This window comes from Leishmania mexicana, chromosome 21 (genome assembly GCF_000234665.1).
Source record: "Leishmania mexicana MHOM/GT/2001/U1103 complete genome, chromosome 21".
Taxonomy (NCBI): domain Eukaryota; phylum Euglenozoa; class Kinetoplastea; order Trypanosomatida; family Trypanosomatidae; genus Leishmania; species Leishmania mexicana.
The window spans coordinates 174,623-192,747 of NC_018325.1; the positions used below are offsets into that span (position 1 = coordinate 174,623).

Genomic DNA, 18,125 nt, shown 5'->3' on the forward strand with positions numbered 1-18,125 from the left:
AGTAATGCTGCTGGTGAGGCGAGGGAAGGAGAAGGGCAGGTGAGGCTGAGGAGTGCACCTCCCTCACCTCCGTTTTCCGTCCTCTCTATGCTGCTCAGCAGCGCGTTGTGCACACACACACAGTGAGAGATGCTTATCGTGCGAGCTGGGCTCTACTTCACGCAGTATGCAGCGCGGGAGATAACACAGCGCGAGCAGGAGTGGGCGATGTGTGTGCACGTGTGGGAAGAGAGAGCGAGAGCGAGGAAGGGAGAGAACGAGAGAGAGTGGGCAGACTGGCGTGAGTGCGGCACAGACAGAGGTGGGGTGGATGGAGTGAGGTGTGGGACGTGCCCCGGCCGCACGACGCAAGCGCAGCTCCTGTTTGGAAACCCCTTGCCGCGACGCTGATGGTGGCTGCGTCAGCGCACCCGTCATCCGTCCTCTGGGACTCGACGTCGTCGATGCAACCATGCGTTGCACAAAGTTCCGCCCCCCCCCTCCGCGTTGCCACGACATGCATTCTCCGTGAGAAGCCACTTGTGTGCCCATCAAAAGTCGTGCTAGCGCTCCATTCGGATCTCTTCCGCCCTTTGGTTTTTCCTTGACTTCGTTTTAGGGTGACCACTCTGCGCGAACGACAGCAACGCCACACTACACAGAACGCCCCGCACACAAAGCGCGCGCGTGGACGGCTGCGGCATCACGGAGCCCTCGCTCACGCAACGCCACACCAGCCCCGCGTGTTCGCGTCAGCGCACATGAGAGACACGCCCACGCTGTATCGGGTAAAAAGAGGATGTAAAACCCACAAGAGGCGAGAAGCCGAAAAAAGTCGCCGGGGAGGCGCCACGATCCATCATCGCTGCCGTCCATCTCGGTCCATTTCACAACTCGATGGCTGCTGATCTGATCGACATCCATCTACCCACACACATCCATGGCTCCACCTCAAGCTTCTGTCCAAGCGTAGACACGCCGTCACGCATTACCCCTGCCATCTGGCGTCACAGCACTCCCATTGGAACTACATTGCGCACGAGCGTGTCCTGTGCACAGCCCGCCGTAGATGCCATACCCTACGCATGCGCCAGCGCCTCGGGTGTGAGCACGGTTATCGCCACCTTCGACGAGGGTACCTCCTTCACCACTGCCGCAAACGCCTCACGGGATGCCGCGCCACAGAGCACCATGACGGGCACAGGAGTTACTGGAGATGATGGCAACAGCATGCCACCTTTCTCTGACGCTTCGGACTCGCCATCCTCTGATACTGCGGTGCCCTTTGCCGGTTTCGCCGCACTCGCCACGTCGCGTGCCATATCCGTTGTCACCGCCTCGAGGAGTGCAGCGAGAAGATGCTCCGGCTCCAACAACGCGTCCACGAGTACGTCTTCGATGAGGGTGGAGGGTCCCGAAACCTCCTTGCAGGTCTGCACGTACGCTTCATGCGACTCCGGCGCCATGCCATTACGTAGCAGGAGTTTCACGCTGACGCCGCCGCCCCGCATGGGATGTTGCCTGAGTAACGCCCTCAGCTCAGCACTTGAAACGGAGGTGCAGTCCACGATAGCCATAAACCGCTGGTGGCCTTGAGTGGCCCGTACGCGCACGTAACCCTCGAGCTGAAAGGTGCCGCGCAGCTCTGCGTCCTTGGCGAACGCCTCCTGCCACGTGGACGGACGTCCATCGGCCAGACCCGATTGAGCTGGCAACAGCGGTGCCACCTGGTCGACATCCGTCCACACCGGCAGCTGGTGGCCGCGGCCAAGTGTGTGCAAGGCGTACTGAAGGGCAGCGGACGCCTCGTTGGTCCCTGGAGCACCAGACGGGGCTTGTGTCTTGGCTGATGCATCTGCTGACGCCCGCCAGGTTACCGAAACGCTGTTGTATCCGGTACGGTGGTACAGCACCTCACCTGTCACGGCAGACCGTGTCACTGTCAAGATAGAGCTGAAGCGCCTGTGTACCAGCTGCGCGAGGGAGTTGACACCACTGTACCTTGTAGACCAAACGGGGGCATACGTCTCTAAGATCGGCCAGTTGCTTCGCAGACGTGCGAGCAGCTCCTGCTCCGTCCAGCCCTCGAACGGAATCTGAGTTGCCACCTGGCAGAGGGTAGAAGTCCAGTTAAACGGCACGACACTCATCACACGATCCTTCGCGTTGCCGCCTCTCCCGTTTTCGATGCCGGTCAGGGTGAAGTAGCAGTGGAGCTGCAGTGATCGCCAGACGGCTGCCCGCCACACAGCAGCAGTCGTCGATGGTCCAAGCCCGTTCCCTGCACTCGCCGCCTTCGTGTCCACAAAGCCACAGTGCCGCTCAAAGACGCTCTCCATCTTTTCCGCCGGCGCTGCTCCGTGCCCGGCAGCCAGGCGCAGAAGGCGGAGCATTTCCTGCTTGCGGCCAGCGACGCGCTGCAGCATGTCATTCGGTACGCCATCGCTTGCCAAGGAGCCGGCTGTTGCGGATGTGGCGCAGTGCCGACGCCGGGTATCGAGGTTAGCGACAGTTCTCTCTGGGGTGCCTTCGCTGGAGGACGCCGCAGGCGCACGGAGGCACTGATGCGACGACAGCGGTAGCCTTGAGGTCACCGTGGCAAGAGTTCGGCGAGCGCTGCATGCGGAGCCACAGACATACCCCGCCACGGCACATGTGGACGCGGTTGGGGCACCCCTACGCAGCAGCATGGCGCAGTCCGCGAAACACTCGTGCGTGTGTGGAGCTCTGAGTCCCGCTAGCAGTTGTTGATGGTCTCTCTCTCACACACTCAAGACAGACAGAGACAGACAGACGCCGATCTGTGAGGAGCAGGAAGATGGGGGACCCTTGGAGAGTGCACAAGCCAGTGTGCCAGGAGCACACTGGCGGACAAGAACCAAAACGCGCAAGAAGAGATATATAAAAGGGCATTGTCAGCGGAGCGAAGCGGAGCGAAGCGGAGGTGGAGGAGGCATGTGTGTGTGTGTGTGTGTGTGTGTGTGTGGCCATCGACTGCCGTGGATGCGGGAGCTTGGCAGGAAGCACACAAGACAGGGAGGGATGCAGCGACGCACACATGCATATCATGGAGGTGTCACACGTGTCGGTGTCTCCTCCCTTCCCTTCCCCGAGAGAGAGAGAGACAGAGCGCCTTACTCGCTTTGCCGTTGCGGTTAGTGCGGAAAAGATGGGTAGACCACAGCATGTAGACGACGTTAGTGTCCGTGTGTTAAACCGAATATTTCTTAACAGTGCATCGCTGTCGGTGCTGCTGTGGGAGGGGAGGGTGGGAAGAAGGGAGAGAGCTTTCCCACTTTAACGTCGATCCGCTGATCGCTGCGATGGATGTCCTCGTGGACGCTCACGCATCGCATCACAGACGCAGAAAGAGAGAGAGCGCCAGAGCCAGAGTCGTACGGGTGTGTGGGTGCGTGCGGAAAACACCCGCATGCGGAAAGAGCGGATCGCAGTCCTGTACATCTCCAGCCGTTTCTCTCCCTCTCTCCCCTTCGGCGACAGCGGGGCTGTGGTTACACCTCCTGCAGCGTGTACTTCCACAGCCGCTGCTTCAACTCGTGGATGTGGCTCACTGGCACACGGAACAGCACCACCTCACCGTTGCTCCCACCCTCTTCGCGAATGTCCTGTAAGAGTGCCTTCAACGGCTCATCCAGGTTGGCGTTAAAGACGTGCATCGCAGATGGCACCTTTACATTCGGCTTCGTGTAGCGGAACGGGTTGCGCACCACGAGTTTCATGGAGGTCAGCGCCACATCAGAGGCACCAGCGTTGGTCGCAGCAGACGTCTTAACCTTCCCGCCCCTCAGTGCATCCGCCGACACACCGGCGGCAGCAGCCAAGGCGGGACCCAGGGCCTTGAACACGACGTGCGTGGACTTTGCGATGGCGTCCACCACGGTGGCTTCCGACGCATCATGCAGCAGGATGCACCGACCAGGCCGACCGACGCGGGCCGTACGTCCAGCGCGGTGCACGAACGTGTCCGAGGCCAGCGCGTCCCGTGGGAGGCTCAGCATGAGAACAGTGTCCACCTCCGTAAAGTCAAGCCCGCGAGCCGCGATATCGGTGCACAGCAACACCTGCGCGACACCGCAGTTAAAGTCTTCGATGGCAGCCATACGATCTAGCTCGTCCTTCTGCGCCGTGAGGACACGCACGATGAGCGACGACGACGATGCAGCTGCGCCAGCGGCCCCAGCGCTCTTACCGTTGCCTTTCTTGCCGCCTTTCTTCGCGCTGGACGACGTCGTCGTCCTCGTCTCAGTAACCCCCGCGTTCGCTGTCGTCGACGTGTGCAGACCGGCCTCCAGCGCCGTCAGCTGCTTCAGTGTGCCGAAGACAATAACACGGCCATTAAAGGCAGTGTTCTCCGTCAGCAGACGGGTCGCCGTCCGCACGCGGTCCGCCACGCTGCATGTCTGATGGAAGCACTCGAGATGCGGCGGCAACTTCGCCGATCCGACGGTGACGAGTTGGTAGTAGTACTTTTTCACTCCCAAGAAGCCAGCCTTTAGCACCCAGTTAGGGATGGTCGCCCCGCAGAGAACGTAGTGGTGCGCGCGGAAGTCGTTCAGCAGCCCGTCCGCCAACGAGCCGTTTGCCTTGCGGATGAACTTTAGCAGGTTCTTCATGCGCCGACCCATCGCAGAGAAGCGCGGACCCAGGGTGATGTCCACCTCATCCACAACAATCGCACGCACAAGAGAGGGAGAGATGATCCCTGCTTCGCGCGTGTCCCCGTGGCCGGCGATCGCCTCGTCTTCATTGTCATCAGACATGGACGCCGCCGCGTCGCCATCATCGTCGTCGTCCTCCTCCTCCGCTGCTGCAGCTGCGGCTTGCTGCGGCTTCCTCGCGCTGCGGGGACGCTTCTTACCAGCCAGATGGGCATCTCGCTGCGCCTCCGCCTCCTCGACGGCAGTTGCGGCGGCGGCGACACGGTGGCCGCGGATCGCCTCGTCAATGCTGCACAATGTCCCAACAAGGATGTCGACGACCCTGCCGTCGGACGTGGGATGCAAGTCGTCGAAGCCGGCCACGGCAATGCGCAGGGTGGTTTTCTTACCGTAGATCTTCTCCAGCACACTCTTCGTCTGCATAGCGAGGTCATTGCTGAAGACGAACACCAGCAAGAAGGGACCGGCAGCAGCGCCGACGGTTGCAGGCTTCTGGTGCTGCTCCAGGAGAAGATGGCGCTCAATCAGCGGCAGGGCGTAGGCAAGGGTCTTGCCGCTGCCGGTGCGACTGTGCAGAATGACGTCGCGACCGTTGAAGATACCGCGGTAGCACTGCGCCTGGCACGGCAGCAACGCCTCGAAGTTCATCGTCTTCTGGAGTACCTTGGCCGTCGAGGCCGTCATGAGCGCCGTCTTGACGGAGTTGGCGGGGTGATGGGGGTCGGCCAGCGCCTCCTCAGCCTCCTTTCGCGAGAAGTGCAGCTTCTCCACAATCACCTCCCTCTGGAGGCGGTCAAAGGAGGTGTCCACGCGTTCGTCCGTGTGAAAGACAACGGTGCCCGTCTTCTTGGTCTTCCTCCGGTGACGGTGCGCACCGTCCGCCGTTTCCCAGCTGTACACGCTCATGGATGACGGCGGTGGTGGGGACTGCGGGTATGGATAACGGAGAGGGGGGCCCGCAAGACGGTCTTTTAGCGGATGTGCGTGACTCGGAATATGTCTTCACCAGTTGTGTGCGTGCGCGCGGGCGTGCAGCGGTGGTGACGTGTCCTGCGTGTTCTCGCTATGTCTCTGGGTACGCAAGAGAGAAAGCCGTGGAGACGGACGAGGAAGCGGGGGTGGGGGTGGAGGGTTGCAGGGCCCGTAGTTGCAGAGCCATCTCGACAGAGGGGGTTCGGGTGTGGGAGGATAGAGAGAGGGAGAAAGGGGAGGTCGTGGGAGGAAGTCGCAGCATCACCAGTCTCGGACCGTCGTTGAACGCGCACACACCCACAGGTCAGTGTCGGGGGTAAGCTGCGAAAGCCACCCAAAGCAAGAGAACAGTCACAGCTGTAGTGGTGCCACAAGGCACAGCGCTGCAAACCCTTGGGGTCTGAGCTTCACGCGGTGATGTGGAGAGAGGCGGCACAGAGCGTGCGCCGTATCTTGTGTATGTGTTCGCGTCTGTAAGGGATGCTGACGCAAACTCCCGCGTCTGCCGTCCTGTACGCCACTCTCGTTTCCTGCGCTGGAAGAGCGACAGAGATGGACGTCTCTGCTTGGCTTCTCATGAGTAGCACCGCGCAGCGGATACGGCGAGGTGATAGGGAACGGAAAGCCAGACTGCGTCACCCCCCCCACCCGCCACCACCACTAACCCCGCTGCTGCCCATAGTCACCTCTAGATCAGCGCGCCCACCTTGCTTATGGGGTTGTGCGACGTGCCGGCACGCGGTAAGAATCCTCGCTGACGAGAGAGAAGTGCTCACAATATCATCACGTCTTCTTCGGGACTCACCTCAGTGATGCTTGCACACCTCCGCTGCGGAACCCATACTATCGCGTCGTCCTCCTCGACGCACACCGTCGTCACCTCCCTGACCGCGCGTGTCGGCACAGACACCGTCTCTGCAGCAGAGGCGCTAGGAGCCGCTGTGGCTCTACAAAAAAGGTCCTCGAGCGTACGCATCAGCGGTGGGGATGAAGCGCCAGCTAAACCCGCGGACTTCTCCCGCTGGCATGCCGTGTCGCTCCCCTTGACCTCTGGAGCCTCGCCGAGATGGACGTCGAAGTCGACGCAGTCATCGCTGACGTTTTCGTCCTCGTCACCATCGTCGATCTCCACGACGACCTCTCGTCCCAGCCCACGCGCAACTTCTCCGTCTCGTGAGCCGCTGCGGCGTCGCCTCCGCAGTACACCTCCGCCAGGCACGGCTGTGCGGCTGGCCTTTGTCCGTGCAGATGCTGCCGCGCTGGCCGAGAGCGCCGAAAACATGTCCACCAGGGAACGCTGCGGTGCCGCCGACGTCTCTCCGTCAGCACCGCCTGTGATGCCGTCGTTGCTCCCCTCCGTCGCCTGCAGTGGACGCGGACGAAGCCCGATGATGGAGAGTTCAATAACATGGAGTGGAGGCATCGTCAACACACCGCTCGAGGGCGCGGCAGTGCCCGGTGGTGCATCGGGTACATCACTCGGAGGTTTGGTGAGGATATGCGGCGACGGCAGTGGAGTCAGCGATGCCGCCCTCCGCTCGCCTCCTTTGCTCCCCGTGGTCACCTTCCGCATAAGCTTCACAAGTTCGCGCAACCCCATGCCTGCAATCTCCTTGGCGTCCCGCACGCTCGTCGGAAGAGGCACTTGCGCTCGATAAGACCGAGCGTGCTGCCCACGACGCGCCTGCTCTGGGGTGACGTGCGTGCGAAACAGCAACACCAAACTTCGGCCCTCTTTGTGGTAGCGCGACTCGTACTCGCTAAACCGGTGCCACAGCTCCCCTGCCAGTGGCGCCATCCACAGCTGCGCTGCTGACCACGAGCTGCACGCTGGATGGAAGATCTTACTCGCCCTCATCCCCCGCGGCAACGCCGGATCAGCGACAGTGTCACCACCCAGGCCGCGCAAGCGGTAGAAGACGTACTGCGATGTGGTGTGTGCAGCCAACCCTTGGAAGTTCCTCTCCATGGATGGCGAGGCAGCGCGCCCCCGTTTCCTGCCATATAATCGACCCACCCGCCCCTCCGTGTCATCCTCAGCATCCTCGCCGTCGCCCACATCACACGCCCCGTCAAGCTTGCACAGCTGCGCAAGCGGCACAAGCCACGCCTCGCGGCACTCCGTCACACCGCCGCACACAGCGCTCACAGCGGCGCCGAGCTTGCCACCAAACCCGCGCACCCCACTCAGCGGCAGCTCAAACAGCGCACTCGCGCTCCGGTCAGGCAACAGCAGCGTCTGCTGGTTCGGCTTGTGTGTCGCGCTGATGCACTTCGCAAGCACGCGGTTGTGCGCGATCCCGGCAGAGCAGTCGTAGTGCAGCTCCGCGTAGATGCGCTGCCGCAGCCGGTGCACAACGCGCGACGCAGCGCACAGCAGCAGGCACCGCTCCGCGTACGCAGCGTCGTCCGCGCCAACGCAGAATGCGCGGCTTCCCTCCAGCTCAGCGCCGCACTCGCCGCGCACCAGGGCGCGCATCGGCTCGTCGAACACAGCAGCCAGCGACGTCCCCCGCGCGCCGAACCACGCCTCCATCTCCGCGCGCCGGTCCTCAATCAGCCGCGTCGACGGCTCCATCACGTCCGCCAGCGGGTCCAGCGAGGCACCCGCGGCGGCAGCGCGCACCTCCGCCAGCTCCCGTCGCGCCGCCTCCGTCACGTCAATGTACGCCTCATCAATGCTGCCTTTCTCAACTTGTATCCCGGGAGTTGCAGCGAGGATCGAGAAGACCTGTCGGCTCGCATGTCGGTACGGCTCAAGAGATATCTTGTAGGAGTCCTGCACAGGATGCGGGTGGTACTGGCTCACAGACTCGCCCATTCGATAGCTGGGCGAAAGCGCGACAACGAGTCCAGGACACAGTGCCTGTGCCTCAGCTACGTTGTTAAACCGCTTCACCCCACGCGCACGGGCCGGGTAGTTCACCGCAATGAGGCTGCCCCACTGAGCAACCACGAGAGGCGTCACGCGGCAGTCCACGCCGAGGCGCACCGCCTCCACCTGAGCGTAGAAGCAGTCCATGTCAATGTGCGCGATGCACCGCATCGGATCCGCACCGGACAGGCAAGAAGAGGTAGGGAGAAGTGCCATGGTGCAGCGGCGGGTCGAAGGATGGGAACTAAAGTGTGCACGCGTGTATGTGCCTGTGTCCTGTGGGCGCCGCAACGGCACCTCCTCGCCTGCCCCCCTGTACTCTCAGTAGGGAGAGCAAGAAGAGGTGAAAGTGGTGGTCGGCGCCGCCCCTCCGTGCATCTGGAGAGCAGTGCTGCGCCAAGAAGAGAGAAGAGGATGGAAAGACCAATGGGCAGATGACAAGTGTGGGAGCGTTGCCCGTCACCTCACACGAGGAGGGAGGAAGAGACAGCGGCACCAACGTAGAGGATGCCGAGAACGCGAGAAGAAGAGGGGGAGGGACTGGCCGCGTGGAGGGGCACCGCGTGTCCGTCAGCGGACACTCATTCACACCAAGAGAGCGAAGGTAAGTGAGAGGTAGGGGCTGCCTCGGCAAGCCCGCAACAGGAACAAGAAGAACGGTGCGAGAGACGCACGTGAGACCGCGAACGTCATTGTCGCCATCTTCATGAAAGTCCATGCGTGTGTGCATGGCGTCTATATATATATATATCGCGGGCGCACAACAGCGTGCCTGCGCACGAGCTGCAGCCCAGAAGAAAGCACGCGTGAAAAAGTAAGAAAAAGGCATCCAGGAAGGGAAGAAACAGCGGCGAGCCACAAAATCGAAGTCCGCCACGGGATGGTGAGGCGGAGGAGGGAGACGACAGAGACGGCGCCACGCGGAGGGGGTGCGAGGGGACGGGAACAACCCCGTGCGCAACACCTTTCTTTTGTCTCCTGTGTACACCCTTCATCAATTTCCTTCGTTGGCAGCAGCCACAATGGTGGTGGCGGTGCCGTTGTTGATCTGCGTGCGAAGTGAGACGGAATCACCGCTGCCGACGCAGTCATCACCGCTCCGGGGCCTGCGAGCGTTCCCTCTTCGCCAGCGATGGGCTGAGAGGCGCGAATCGCCGCTGAGTTCGCGAAGGGTTTCGCACAGACACAGACACGAACACGGAGAGACCGAAAGTACACACACACACACCTGAGCGCACGCACCCATGAGTCACCACCGTCACCGCTACGCCTTCACCATCCCCTTTTCCTCCTCCGCTCCCTTTCACGTTACATTCCGCTGTATCCTCTACGAATGGTGTCTGTGCATGCATGCAGGTCCTTGTGCGTGCTGGATGGGCCATGTCAAAACGCGTGTGCATGAGCTGAACGGGAAGACAGGAAGAGAGAAGCGCCTCCCTCCGCTTTCAAACGCATCAGTTGTCTGCCGCACAACATTCGTCGAGCTCCACTCTACCCCCGGTCTGTCACAGGCCCAACCTCGCGTGGCGCGATGGCAGCCGTAGACGCACACACACACACACAACAGCAATGCGCCGAGCCAGCTGTCGGAGAGCACGGCCGCTGCCTCAACTCGCGCCCTCGCCATGCCGGCCGCCACCGGGTGCGTCTCCCCCTCGCGGTGGCGCCCAGGCTCCCCACACCAGTGGGCGGTGTGTGAGGGCCGGGGGTGGGAGGCGCCCGCGTCACGGTGACACCCTGCTCACCATGGGGATGGTACAGATAGTGCTCACTGTCGCGGGTCACTCCGATGCAACGTCATCCAGGGCCCCACCGCCGACACCAGCAGCGATGCATCGCTCTGACCTCCCTCTCCTGCGGCGTAGCCACCTGACCCCGTCACTACCAGAAGTGGTTCTGGCGTTTGGCAGGGGGTGGGGGAGGAGGCTGCCTGTCTTTCCCACAGAGAGGGTACTGGTCCCTGAGGTGCCACCACGCACTGAGAGGCGTGGGTGTGTGTATGTGTGTGTGCGTCCCTCGCCCCCCCTCCCCCACACCCTCACCCGCCATCACGGTAAAAGACGGAGAGCGAACAACATCAAAAACGACGTCAAGAGAAAACAATAGTCGAGTGTACGACACACACGCATGCGACCGGCTTCTTCCCTCTTGTACCCGCTTACGTGATCACCGTGGGTGTCTTGCGGCCAGTCAGAGATTCCATCTTGGACACCTGCAGCGCAACCCCGATGAGTGCGCTCAGCGCCGTGCTCGCGGTCGGCAGCGTCGTCTCCTCCAAGTGCGACTTCACCGTGGCTGCGTCCATGTACTGCTCCAGGTAGAGCCGGATGGTGGCGCCAGAGGAGCCGGTGCCGCTCAGCCGCAGCACGAAGCGCGACCCATCCTCAAAGAGCACACGTACGCCCTGCTTTGTCGAGACGGAGCCATCGATGGGGTCCGTGTAGCTGAAGTCGTCGATCATTTTGCAAGCGATGCCGTTGAGGTGCGGCACGTCTGCCACCGCGGTATTCTCGACCGTCTCCATGACAGCCTTCGCGGCCTCGGCGGAAACATCCTCGTAGTCGTATCGGCTATAGTAATTGCGGCCATACGTCGCCCAGTGCTCCTCTACAATCTGCTGGACGCCGACCAGCGGGGTCCCAGGCGCGTTGCGCTTCGCGATCACCGACAGCCAGAAGAGCGACGCCCAGATACCGTCCTTCTCACGGATGTGATTGCTGCCCGTGCCGAAACTCTCCTCGCCGCAGAGCAGAGGGTTGAAGTCCTTGCCCCCGTAGACGTCCTTGCTGTCCATGAGGTTGCCAAAGAACTTCCATCCCGTAGGGACCTCGAAGAGCGCGAAGCCCTGTGCCGCAGCGACGCGGTCGACTGCACCGCTCGTCGGCATCGAGCGCGCCACGGCCTTGAGTCCGGAGCTCCCGCTCTGGGTGAAGAAGGGCACGCAGTCAGCGTTGGCAGCCAGAACGGCAAGTGAGTCGGACGGGTTCACGAAGAAGCGGCAGCCGAGGATCATGTTGCGGTCTGCATCCCCATCAAACGCGACGCCGAAGCTGGGCACCGTGCCCACGTGCCTCATCGCGGGGTTCGCGTTGCCGTCCGGCAGCAGCCCCATCACACACACCAAGTCGGCCGCGTACGTGAGATTCGGATCGGGGTGGCAGCCGCCAAAGTCGGGCAGGACGTTCGTGCGGAATAGGGAGGTCTTGGGCACACCAAGGCCCTCGTGAAAGATGCGGTCAACGTACGGGCCGCTGACGCCGTGAAGGCTGTCCACGTGGACCTTGAAGTCGGCGCGCTGCACGAGTCCCTTGATGGCCTCGAAGTCGAACACCTCCTGCATGTACGCCGCGTAGTCAGCCAAGCTGTCAACCACCTCCACCTGGAAGCTGTAGTCGTCAAAGGTGTAGGTGCCGAGGGTATGGATGTCTACCTCCGGCAGCGTCGTGGCCATCTTGATGTGCGTTATCTTGACCGTCTCCTCGTAGATCTGGGACGTCAGCTTCTCTGGTGCCGGGCCGCCGTTCCCAGAGTTGTACTTGATCCCAAAGTCGGCGTCCGGGCCACCGGGATTGTGGCTGGCCGTCAAGATAAAAGCGCCTGTCGCCTTGTGCCCATCCGCGTCACGGCGACGGCGCACCATTGTTGAAACGGCCGGCGTTGAGAGAAGCCCGTGCTGGCCCACCCACACACGCCGCACCCCATTCGCGGCGGAGACCTTCAGGATCACCTGCACCGCCTCGGATGTGTAGTAGCGGCCATCGCCGCCCACGACGAGCACATCTGGGACGGCGCCTTGATGCTGCAGAGCGTTGAAGGTGCTCTGCACAAAGTTCGCTGTGTAGTTGGGCTGCTGAAAGACTGTGACCTTCTTGCGCAGCCCCGATGTGCCCGGCTTCTGGTCCTTGTACGCCGTCGTCGGCACCTCCATCTGCGCTTGACGAAGGTGCAGGTGGCGTAGGGAGAGTGCGGTGGTGGAGGGCTGGGCAAAGCGAAAGGCCGGCGAGGAGGCCAGACGCGGGAGGAGATGGCGGCGGTATGGAAACGTGATGTTGTGGGGCGTCGGAGGAGGAGGAGGGAGAAGCACGGGAGAGGAGCTGAAGAGACTCCTGCCCGTCGCCGTGGTATTGCCTGTCGTGGGGCGTTGACGGTGGGCAGTGGCGGCGGCGAAGCGCGGGGGGAGGGGGAGGGGGTTAGGGGGGCAATCCGTGAACGGATACGAAACGGGGACGCTTACAGGACAGCGAACGAGGTGATTCGTATCACGTGGGCTTCTTTGACGTTGCACTTCCTCAAACACCAAAGGAGGTAAAGCGTGTGTATGTGTGTGTGTGTGTCGGCGGCGTGTGCGTTGGCCGGAGGAGAGAAGGACATCACGAGGAGGAGAGGAGCACGTAGGTAGATGAGCATCAAGGCACGAAAAACACATGACCCACGCAGCACCCTTGTCGCCACTGCAGATGTACAGACTCTGCCAACAGATGTCGGATGCGCCACCCGCGTGAGTGTGCGCGTCAGTGTCGGCGTCTGCGTAGGGATGGTGTGGTGCTCTTGTTAATGCCATCGGTTGGCTTTCTACCCCGTCCACATGCAATGCCCTTCACCACCACACCTCACGGAGGCGGGCGGCGGTGCTGCGGAGAGATGATCGTCTTGAGCGAGCCAGCGACACACATGGCCAACTCCATCACTGTGACGTCAACGCACCGTCGTGCACAGAAACGCACAACAGACGAGAACGGTGCCTCCGCTCACGACAAGCAGCAAAGGCGGGATGGCATGGAGAAGCATGAAGGGCCTGCGGGGTTTGGTAGGGCAGCAGTGCCGGGCTGTCCTCTTCCCACGTACTCCTTCCCCAGCCCCCTAACCTTCCGGCGGACCGTTTTGTCCCTATCTGGGGCCGTGCGGGTGCTGGCGGCAGACTACACGGAAAGTTGAGCGGCCACATGCCGCCGCCGCCGCAACCCCTACCGCAAGTGCGTCACTCAACCCCAAAGCCCTCCTTGGCACGCTGCCGCACCCCGTCGTTTACGGCGGCAGGGTAGCTTTTCAGAATCTGACGTAGCTCTTGTGGAGGCAAGTCCTGGCGGCGCATCAGTGTGCTGAGAAGCTGTGGGTTGCACCGAGTGCCACGGCGTACGCACGCCCGAAAGACAGCGACAGCCTCTGACCAGTCCGCAGCCGCGTCGATCACCAGGCACGCCGGAAAGGTGCCCAGCGGCGGTGCAGGGCGTGGAGGGGACGCGCGGTCGTAGCGGACACCATCCCGCGGCACCAGGAGCTCGAACACTGTGCGCGCATAAAACGCAGCGCTGTCCTTGGAAGGGCTGCCAGGGAGGGGGTCAGACCCTATCTGCAAACAGCTCGCGGGAGGGTGCGAGACTGACGGCACGGGAGGCAGTGCGGGCCGCGCAGTCACGAGGCTGCGTGCGGCATACTTTTGAAACTCTGGTAGCGGAAAGCGGTAGTACAAGGCCAGAGCTGCCTCCCACTGGGCGTGTGCCGCCCACTCCTTCCCCGCCTCACTCAGCTGTACCTCGTCCAGGCGCACGCCGCCAGCAAGGGCGCCGGCGATTTGGCGAAGCAAGGAGGCAGTGGAGGAGCGGGAGGAGACTAAGCGGTACCACGGCCGCGACACTTGCGGTACAGCACGGAGCACATAAGACGTCGGCACGGCAGTGCGCTGGACGCAGTCGAAGGAAGCCGCTGCGTCGTCTCCGCGATGTAAGGCGCTGGTGTTATTGCCACTTCTCTGCGGCACAGCACCGCCGGTGTCGCGATGAAGCTGCGAAAGTCGCTCCAGGGCAGCCTTCCAGCTGCCGCGGCTGACCACCCACATGGTCAGTTGACGGTGTAGCCGCGCATCGCGCACCTCAGCGCGATTTAGCCCATCCACGGTGACCTCCCACGAGTGTGGGGTGCAAAGGCCAGCGGCACGGCCGTAGAGCAACGCGATATCTGGAGTCAACCGACGCGACTGTACCAGTGCCAGCACATGGCGGCAGAGTGCATTGGGTTCCGTGACAGACGCAGCGGAGGGTAGTCTCGACACCGCGCGCAACGCCGCGCACACGCTCAGCGCGGGTGGAGCTACATTCTCTACCGCCTGCCGCGTTAGCATCTCTTCCTCCCCCCTCGTGCGCTGCAGGAGCCGCTGGCGCTTCTGGTCACGCAGCCAAGAGAGTTCACGCCGATCGCGTGCGGAGTAGCGCCGCGCAGAAGACGGCTGCATCCTTTCCAGCTGCTCCGCCAACGACGTCCCCTGAGGAAAGGCGGGCAGCGGCCCCCCGGCACCGTCGATGACAGAGGACACAGCGGCACGGCTTCCCCAGTAGCAGAAAGGTCCGACGTCGTGTAAGATGCAGTGCCGGAGCATGCGCAGCTCCTGCACCCGTTCCACACATGCTCGAGGGAGAGGTGACGGCAGGCAGGCGAGCAATCGCGCCGCTGTCTCCCACCCACACCACTGCGTCGCACTTAGAAACACTTGCCCCTGGATCGGGATGCTGGACGTCGCCAGTTCCAAGCCCTCACACGGTCCAGCTGATGCCAACTGCCTAGACGAGCCTGACGCTGGGTGGCTCCTGCTCTGGGAGAGCTGCTGCAGTGACAGCAGGAAAGCCTCCATCGAGCTCTCAAAAACATCAATAGGCAGCTCCGAATGGCGGGCGATGGTGTCCACCGTCTTGCACACCCCCTGCGGGTGTCGAAGCGCGTCTGATGGGTGGAGTAAACAAAGCGCTGTTGCCCACGAGTGCGGCGCCGCAGCCTGGGCGAGCGCAATGCATGCAACACGTATGGACGGCGTAGTAGACAGGTGTTGTTCCTGCAGGGCCATCAGCCCCCGCACCCACCGCCCGGCGTGAGCACACTCAAGCACAAAGGATGAGATAGCCGACATGCTGGATGACAGCGACAAATGGCCACCTCCACCCACACGCAGCATGAGAAAAACCTTGCCTACACTCCTTCTCTCCTTTTGTTGCCTTCCTGTGAAACAGACAGAGGGAGAGAGGGAGGGAGAGAAGCGTGGCAGCTGCTGCTGCTGCTCGCCCGCTCTCTGTCTCTGAACCGCAACGCAAAGGGAAAACAAAGTGCGCCAGCGATGCCATCGCACAAACGCACGTGTGTGCGCGCGTGTCGAGCGAGGAGGAGGAGGCGTAGAGGAGAACAGCTGAAGACACACACACACATCGAGAGAGACCGAAAGTACCACGAATGGATGCAAGCGCATCCTCCGTGCGTCCCTCAGTAGAAGGAATCACTTCCCATGCGCCCCACATGCGGGTAGGCATTGGTCAGGGAAGAGCGGAAGGCCATTCCACGTGACCGCGAGCGTGTCTGCTGCTGTGTCGGCTTCGCTGAACGCCTGCACAAGGACAGCGCATCCGAAGACACAACAAGAGCCTTTCCCTTCTTCCCTCACATAACCGTTTCTCTGCTGCACAGCATTCGTCGAGCTCCACTCTACACCCGGTCTGTCACAGGCCCAACCTCGCGTGGCGCGATGGCAGCCGTAGACGCACACACACACACACAACAGCAATGCGCCGAGCCAGCTGTCGGAGAGCACGGCCGCTGCCTCAACTCGCGCCCTCGCCATGCCGGCCGCCACCGGGTGCGTCTCCCCCTCGCGGTGGCGCCCAGGCTCCCCACACCAGTGGGCGGTGTGTGAGGGCCGGGGGTGGGAGGCGCCCGCGTCACGGTGACACCCTGCTCACCATGGGGATGGTACAGATAGTGCTCACTGTCGCGGGTCACTCCGATGCAACGTCATCCAGGGCCCCACCGCCGACACCAGCAGCGATGCATCGCTCTGACCTCCCTCTCCTGCGGCGTAGCCACCTGACCCCGTCACTACCAGAAGTGGTTCTGGCGTTTGGCAGGGGGTGGGGGAGGAGGCTGCCTGTCTTTCCCACAGAGAGGGTACTGGTCCCTGAGGTGCCACCACGCACTGAGAGGCGTGGGTGTGTGTATGTGTGTGTGCGTCCCTCGCCCCCCCTCCCCCACACCCTCACCCGCCATCACGGAAGAAGAAAGATGGGGTGTCACAGAACATGGGCGGTGCCGTGTCATCATCACCAGACATAGGCCGGTGCCACTGTTCACAGGCATCGCAGAATGCACTTCATCTCGTCCCTTGTCCCCTCCCCTTCCTCGCGTTCCCTCCCTAAACACGCGCGTACACACCGACGCTTCCAGCCCCCCGCGCACCGCGCACCGCGCACCTGTAGCTCCACTTGGCTGTGCACCGCCTTCGCTTGATAAAATGTGTGTGCGTGCGGGTGTAGAGCAGTAGTGCTTGAGGAATGGAAAAGGCACAACACTTTCGCCTCCCCACTGCAGGGAGAGGGAGGGAAAATCCGCAGCACCGGTTTCGTTCAGCGATCTGGAGCCCCTCACTCCACCTGAATCCCTAGAGAGGCGATCAGCTTGTCGGCTACGGTGAAGAGGGCGTCCAGCGTGGTGCTACTCGTCATCCCGCTCTTTTCAACGTACTCGGAGAAGGAGATGCCTTCTTCGCAGGCCTTCATGAGAAGCGGGTCCAGCGGCACCTCCCCCCAGAGGGGAACGTCAAACTCGCGGCTAAGCCGTACACCGGCACCCTCCCTCCTGCCCTCCCTGCCCTCCTCCTTTGGAAAAATCTGCGACTCCTTGTGGCACCCGGGGCACACAAACCCGCTCATGTTCTCCACGAGGCCGAGGATGGGCAGCTTCGCCTTCTGGCAGAAGTTGACCTCACGACGCACGTCCGCCTCCGCGACACGCTGCGGGGTCGTGATGAGCACGGCACCATCTACCCCGTTCGTCGTCTGCTGCAGCAGCGAGTTGACGGTAATGTGCTCGTCGGAGGTACCCGGTGGGGTATCAATCAGTAGGACATCAAGATTACCCCATATCACGTCCTTGAGGAACATCTTGATGACGCCGTTCTTGCGAGGACCGCGGAACAGCACCGCCTCGTTCTTGTTCGACAAGAGGTAGTGCATCGACATCATTGTCACGTTCTCATCCACCAGGACGGGCTCGATACCGCCAGCGCTCTGATGCGCATCCTCGCCGCGCACACCAGTCAGGCGAGGGAGCGACGGTCCGCAGATGTCCATGTCCATCAGCCCGACGGACAATCCGCGTGTTCCGAGAGCGAAGGCCAACTCCTTCGTCATGGTGCTCTTCCCCACGCCGCCTTTGCCGCTGACGACCATGACCTTGTGCTTCACCCCGGCAAGACGCTCCCGAATCAGGGGTATGTCAGGGTCGGGGCCCTTGGGTGCGGATGCGCAGATAGCGGCGTTGGGGCATCCCTGGCACGAGGGCGCAATGCCGGCCTGCGGGCTCTCCGGGCCGACGCACTCGGGGTTTGCGTTCTGCGGCGTCTCCATTGGTCGCTGCCACCACCACTACGCAAAAAAAAGGGGAGAAAAATCACGTAAGAAAATGTGCGTGCGTGCGTGTGTGCGTGACCGCAGCTGCGAATCCGGTAATATTCGGCGAGGATCCACGCAAGTGGGCGAGGAAGACAGGGGAGCAAGCAAGAATTGGTGGAGGGGGGAAACCAAGAAAATGCCACACACACACACACGCATGTACATATATATATACATGTGCAACGGTGTCTGCGT

The 18,125-nt window shown here is 62.2% G+C and overlaps 6 protein-coding genes across 6 annotated transcripts; all 6 read right to left on the bottom strand.

The window, feature by feature from the left end:
- Positions 1-1,058: 1,058 nt before the first annotated feature.
- On the bottom strand, positions 1,059-2,405 carry LMXM_21_0600 (conserved hypothetical protein; the record flags this gene model as incomplete). Its single annotated transcript, XM_003875251.1, has 1 exon — positions 1,059-2,405. One exon carries the CDS (start codon positions 2,403-2,405, stop codon positions 1,059-1,061), a length of 1,347 nt encoding a protein of 448 aa, XP_003875300.1.
- Positions 2,406-3,491: 1,086 nt separating this feature from the next.
- Positions 3,492-5,564, bottom strand: LMXM_21_0610 (putative RNA helicase; the record flags this gene model as incomplete). The annotated part of the gene is made up of 1 exon (XM_003875252.1): positions 3,492-5,564. The coding sequence occupies one exon, from the start codon at positions 5,562-5,564 to the stop codon at positions 3,492-3,494; it is 2,073 nt and encodes a 690-aa protein (XP_003875301.1).
- Positions 5,565-6,402: 838 nt separating this feature from the next.
- LMXM_21_0620 (putative DNA polymerase eta) lies at positions 6,403-8,721 on the bottom strand (the record flags this gene model as incomplete). The annotated part of the gene is made up of 1 exon (XM_003875253.1): positions 6,403-8,721. One exon carries the CDS (start codon positions 8,719-8,721, stop codon positions 6,403-6,405), a length of 2,319 nt encoding a protein of 772 aa, XP_003875302.1.
- A 1,942-nt stretch (positions 8,722-10,663) lies between these two features.
- LMXM_21_0640 (putative phosphoglucomutase) lies at positions 10,664-12,433 on the bottom strand (the record flags this gene model as incomplete). Its single annotated transcript, XM_003875254.1, has 1 exon — positions 10,664-12,433. The coding sequence occupies one exon, from the start codon at positions 12,431-12,433 to the stop codon at positions 10,664-10,666; it is 1,770 nt and encodes a 589-aa protein (XP_003875303.1).
- Positions 12,434-13,483: 1,050 nt separating this feature from the next.
- Positions 13,484-15,403, bottom strand: LMXM_21_0650 (conserved hypothetical protein; the record flags this gene model as incomplete). The annotated part of the gene is made up of 1 exon (XM_003875255.1): positions 13,484-15,403. The coding sequence occupies one exon, from the start codon at positions 15,401-15,403 to the stop codon at positions 13,484-13,486; it is 1,920 nt and encodes a 639-aa protein (XP_003875304.1).
- A 1,498-nt stretch (positions 15,404-16,901) lies between these two features.
- LMXM_21_0660 (putative nucleotide-binding protein) lies at positions 16,902-17,885 on the bottom strand (the record flags this gene model as incomplete). Its single annotated transcript, XM_003875256.1, has 1 exon — positions 16,902-17,885. The coding sequence occupies one exon, from the start codon at positions 17,883-17,885 to the stop codon at positions 16,902-16,904; it is 984 nt and encodes a 327-aa protein (XP_003875305.1).
- Between the last annotated feature and the right edge of the window lie 240 nt (positions 17,886-18,125).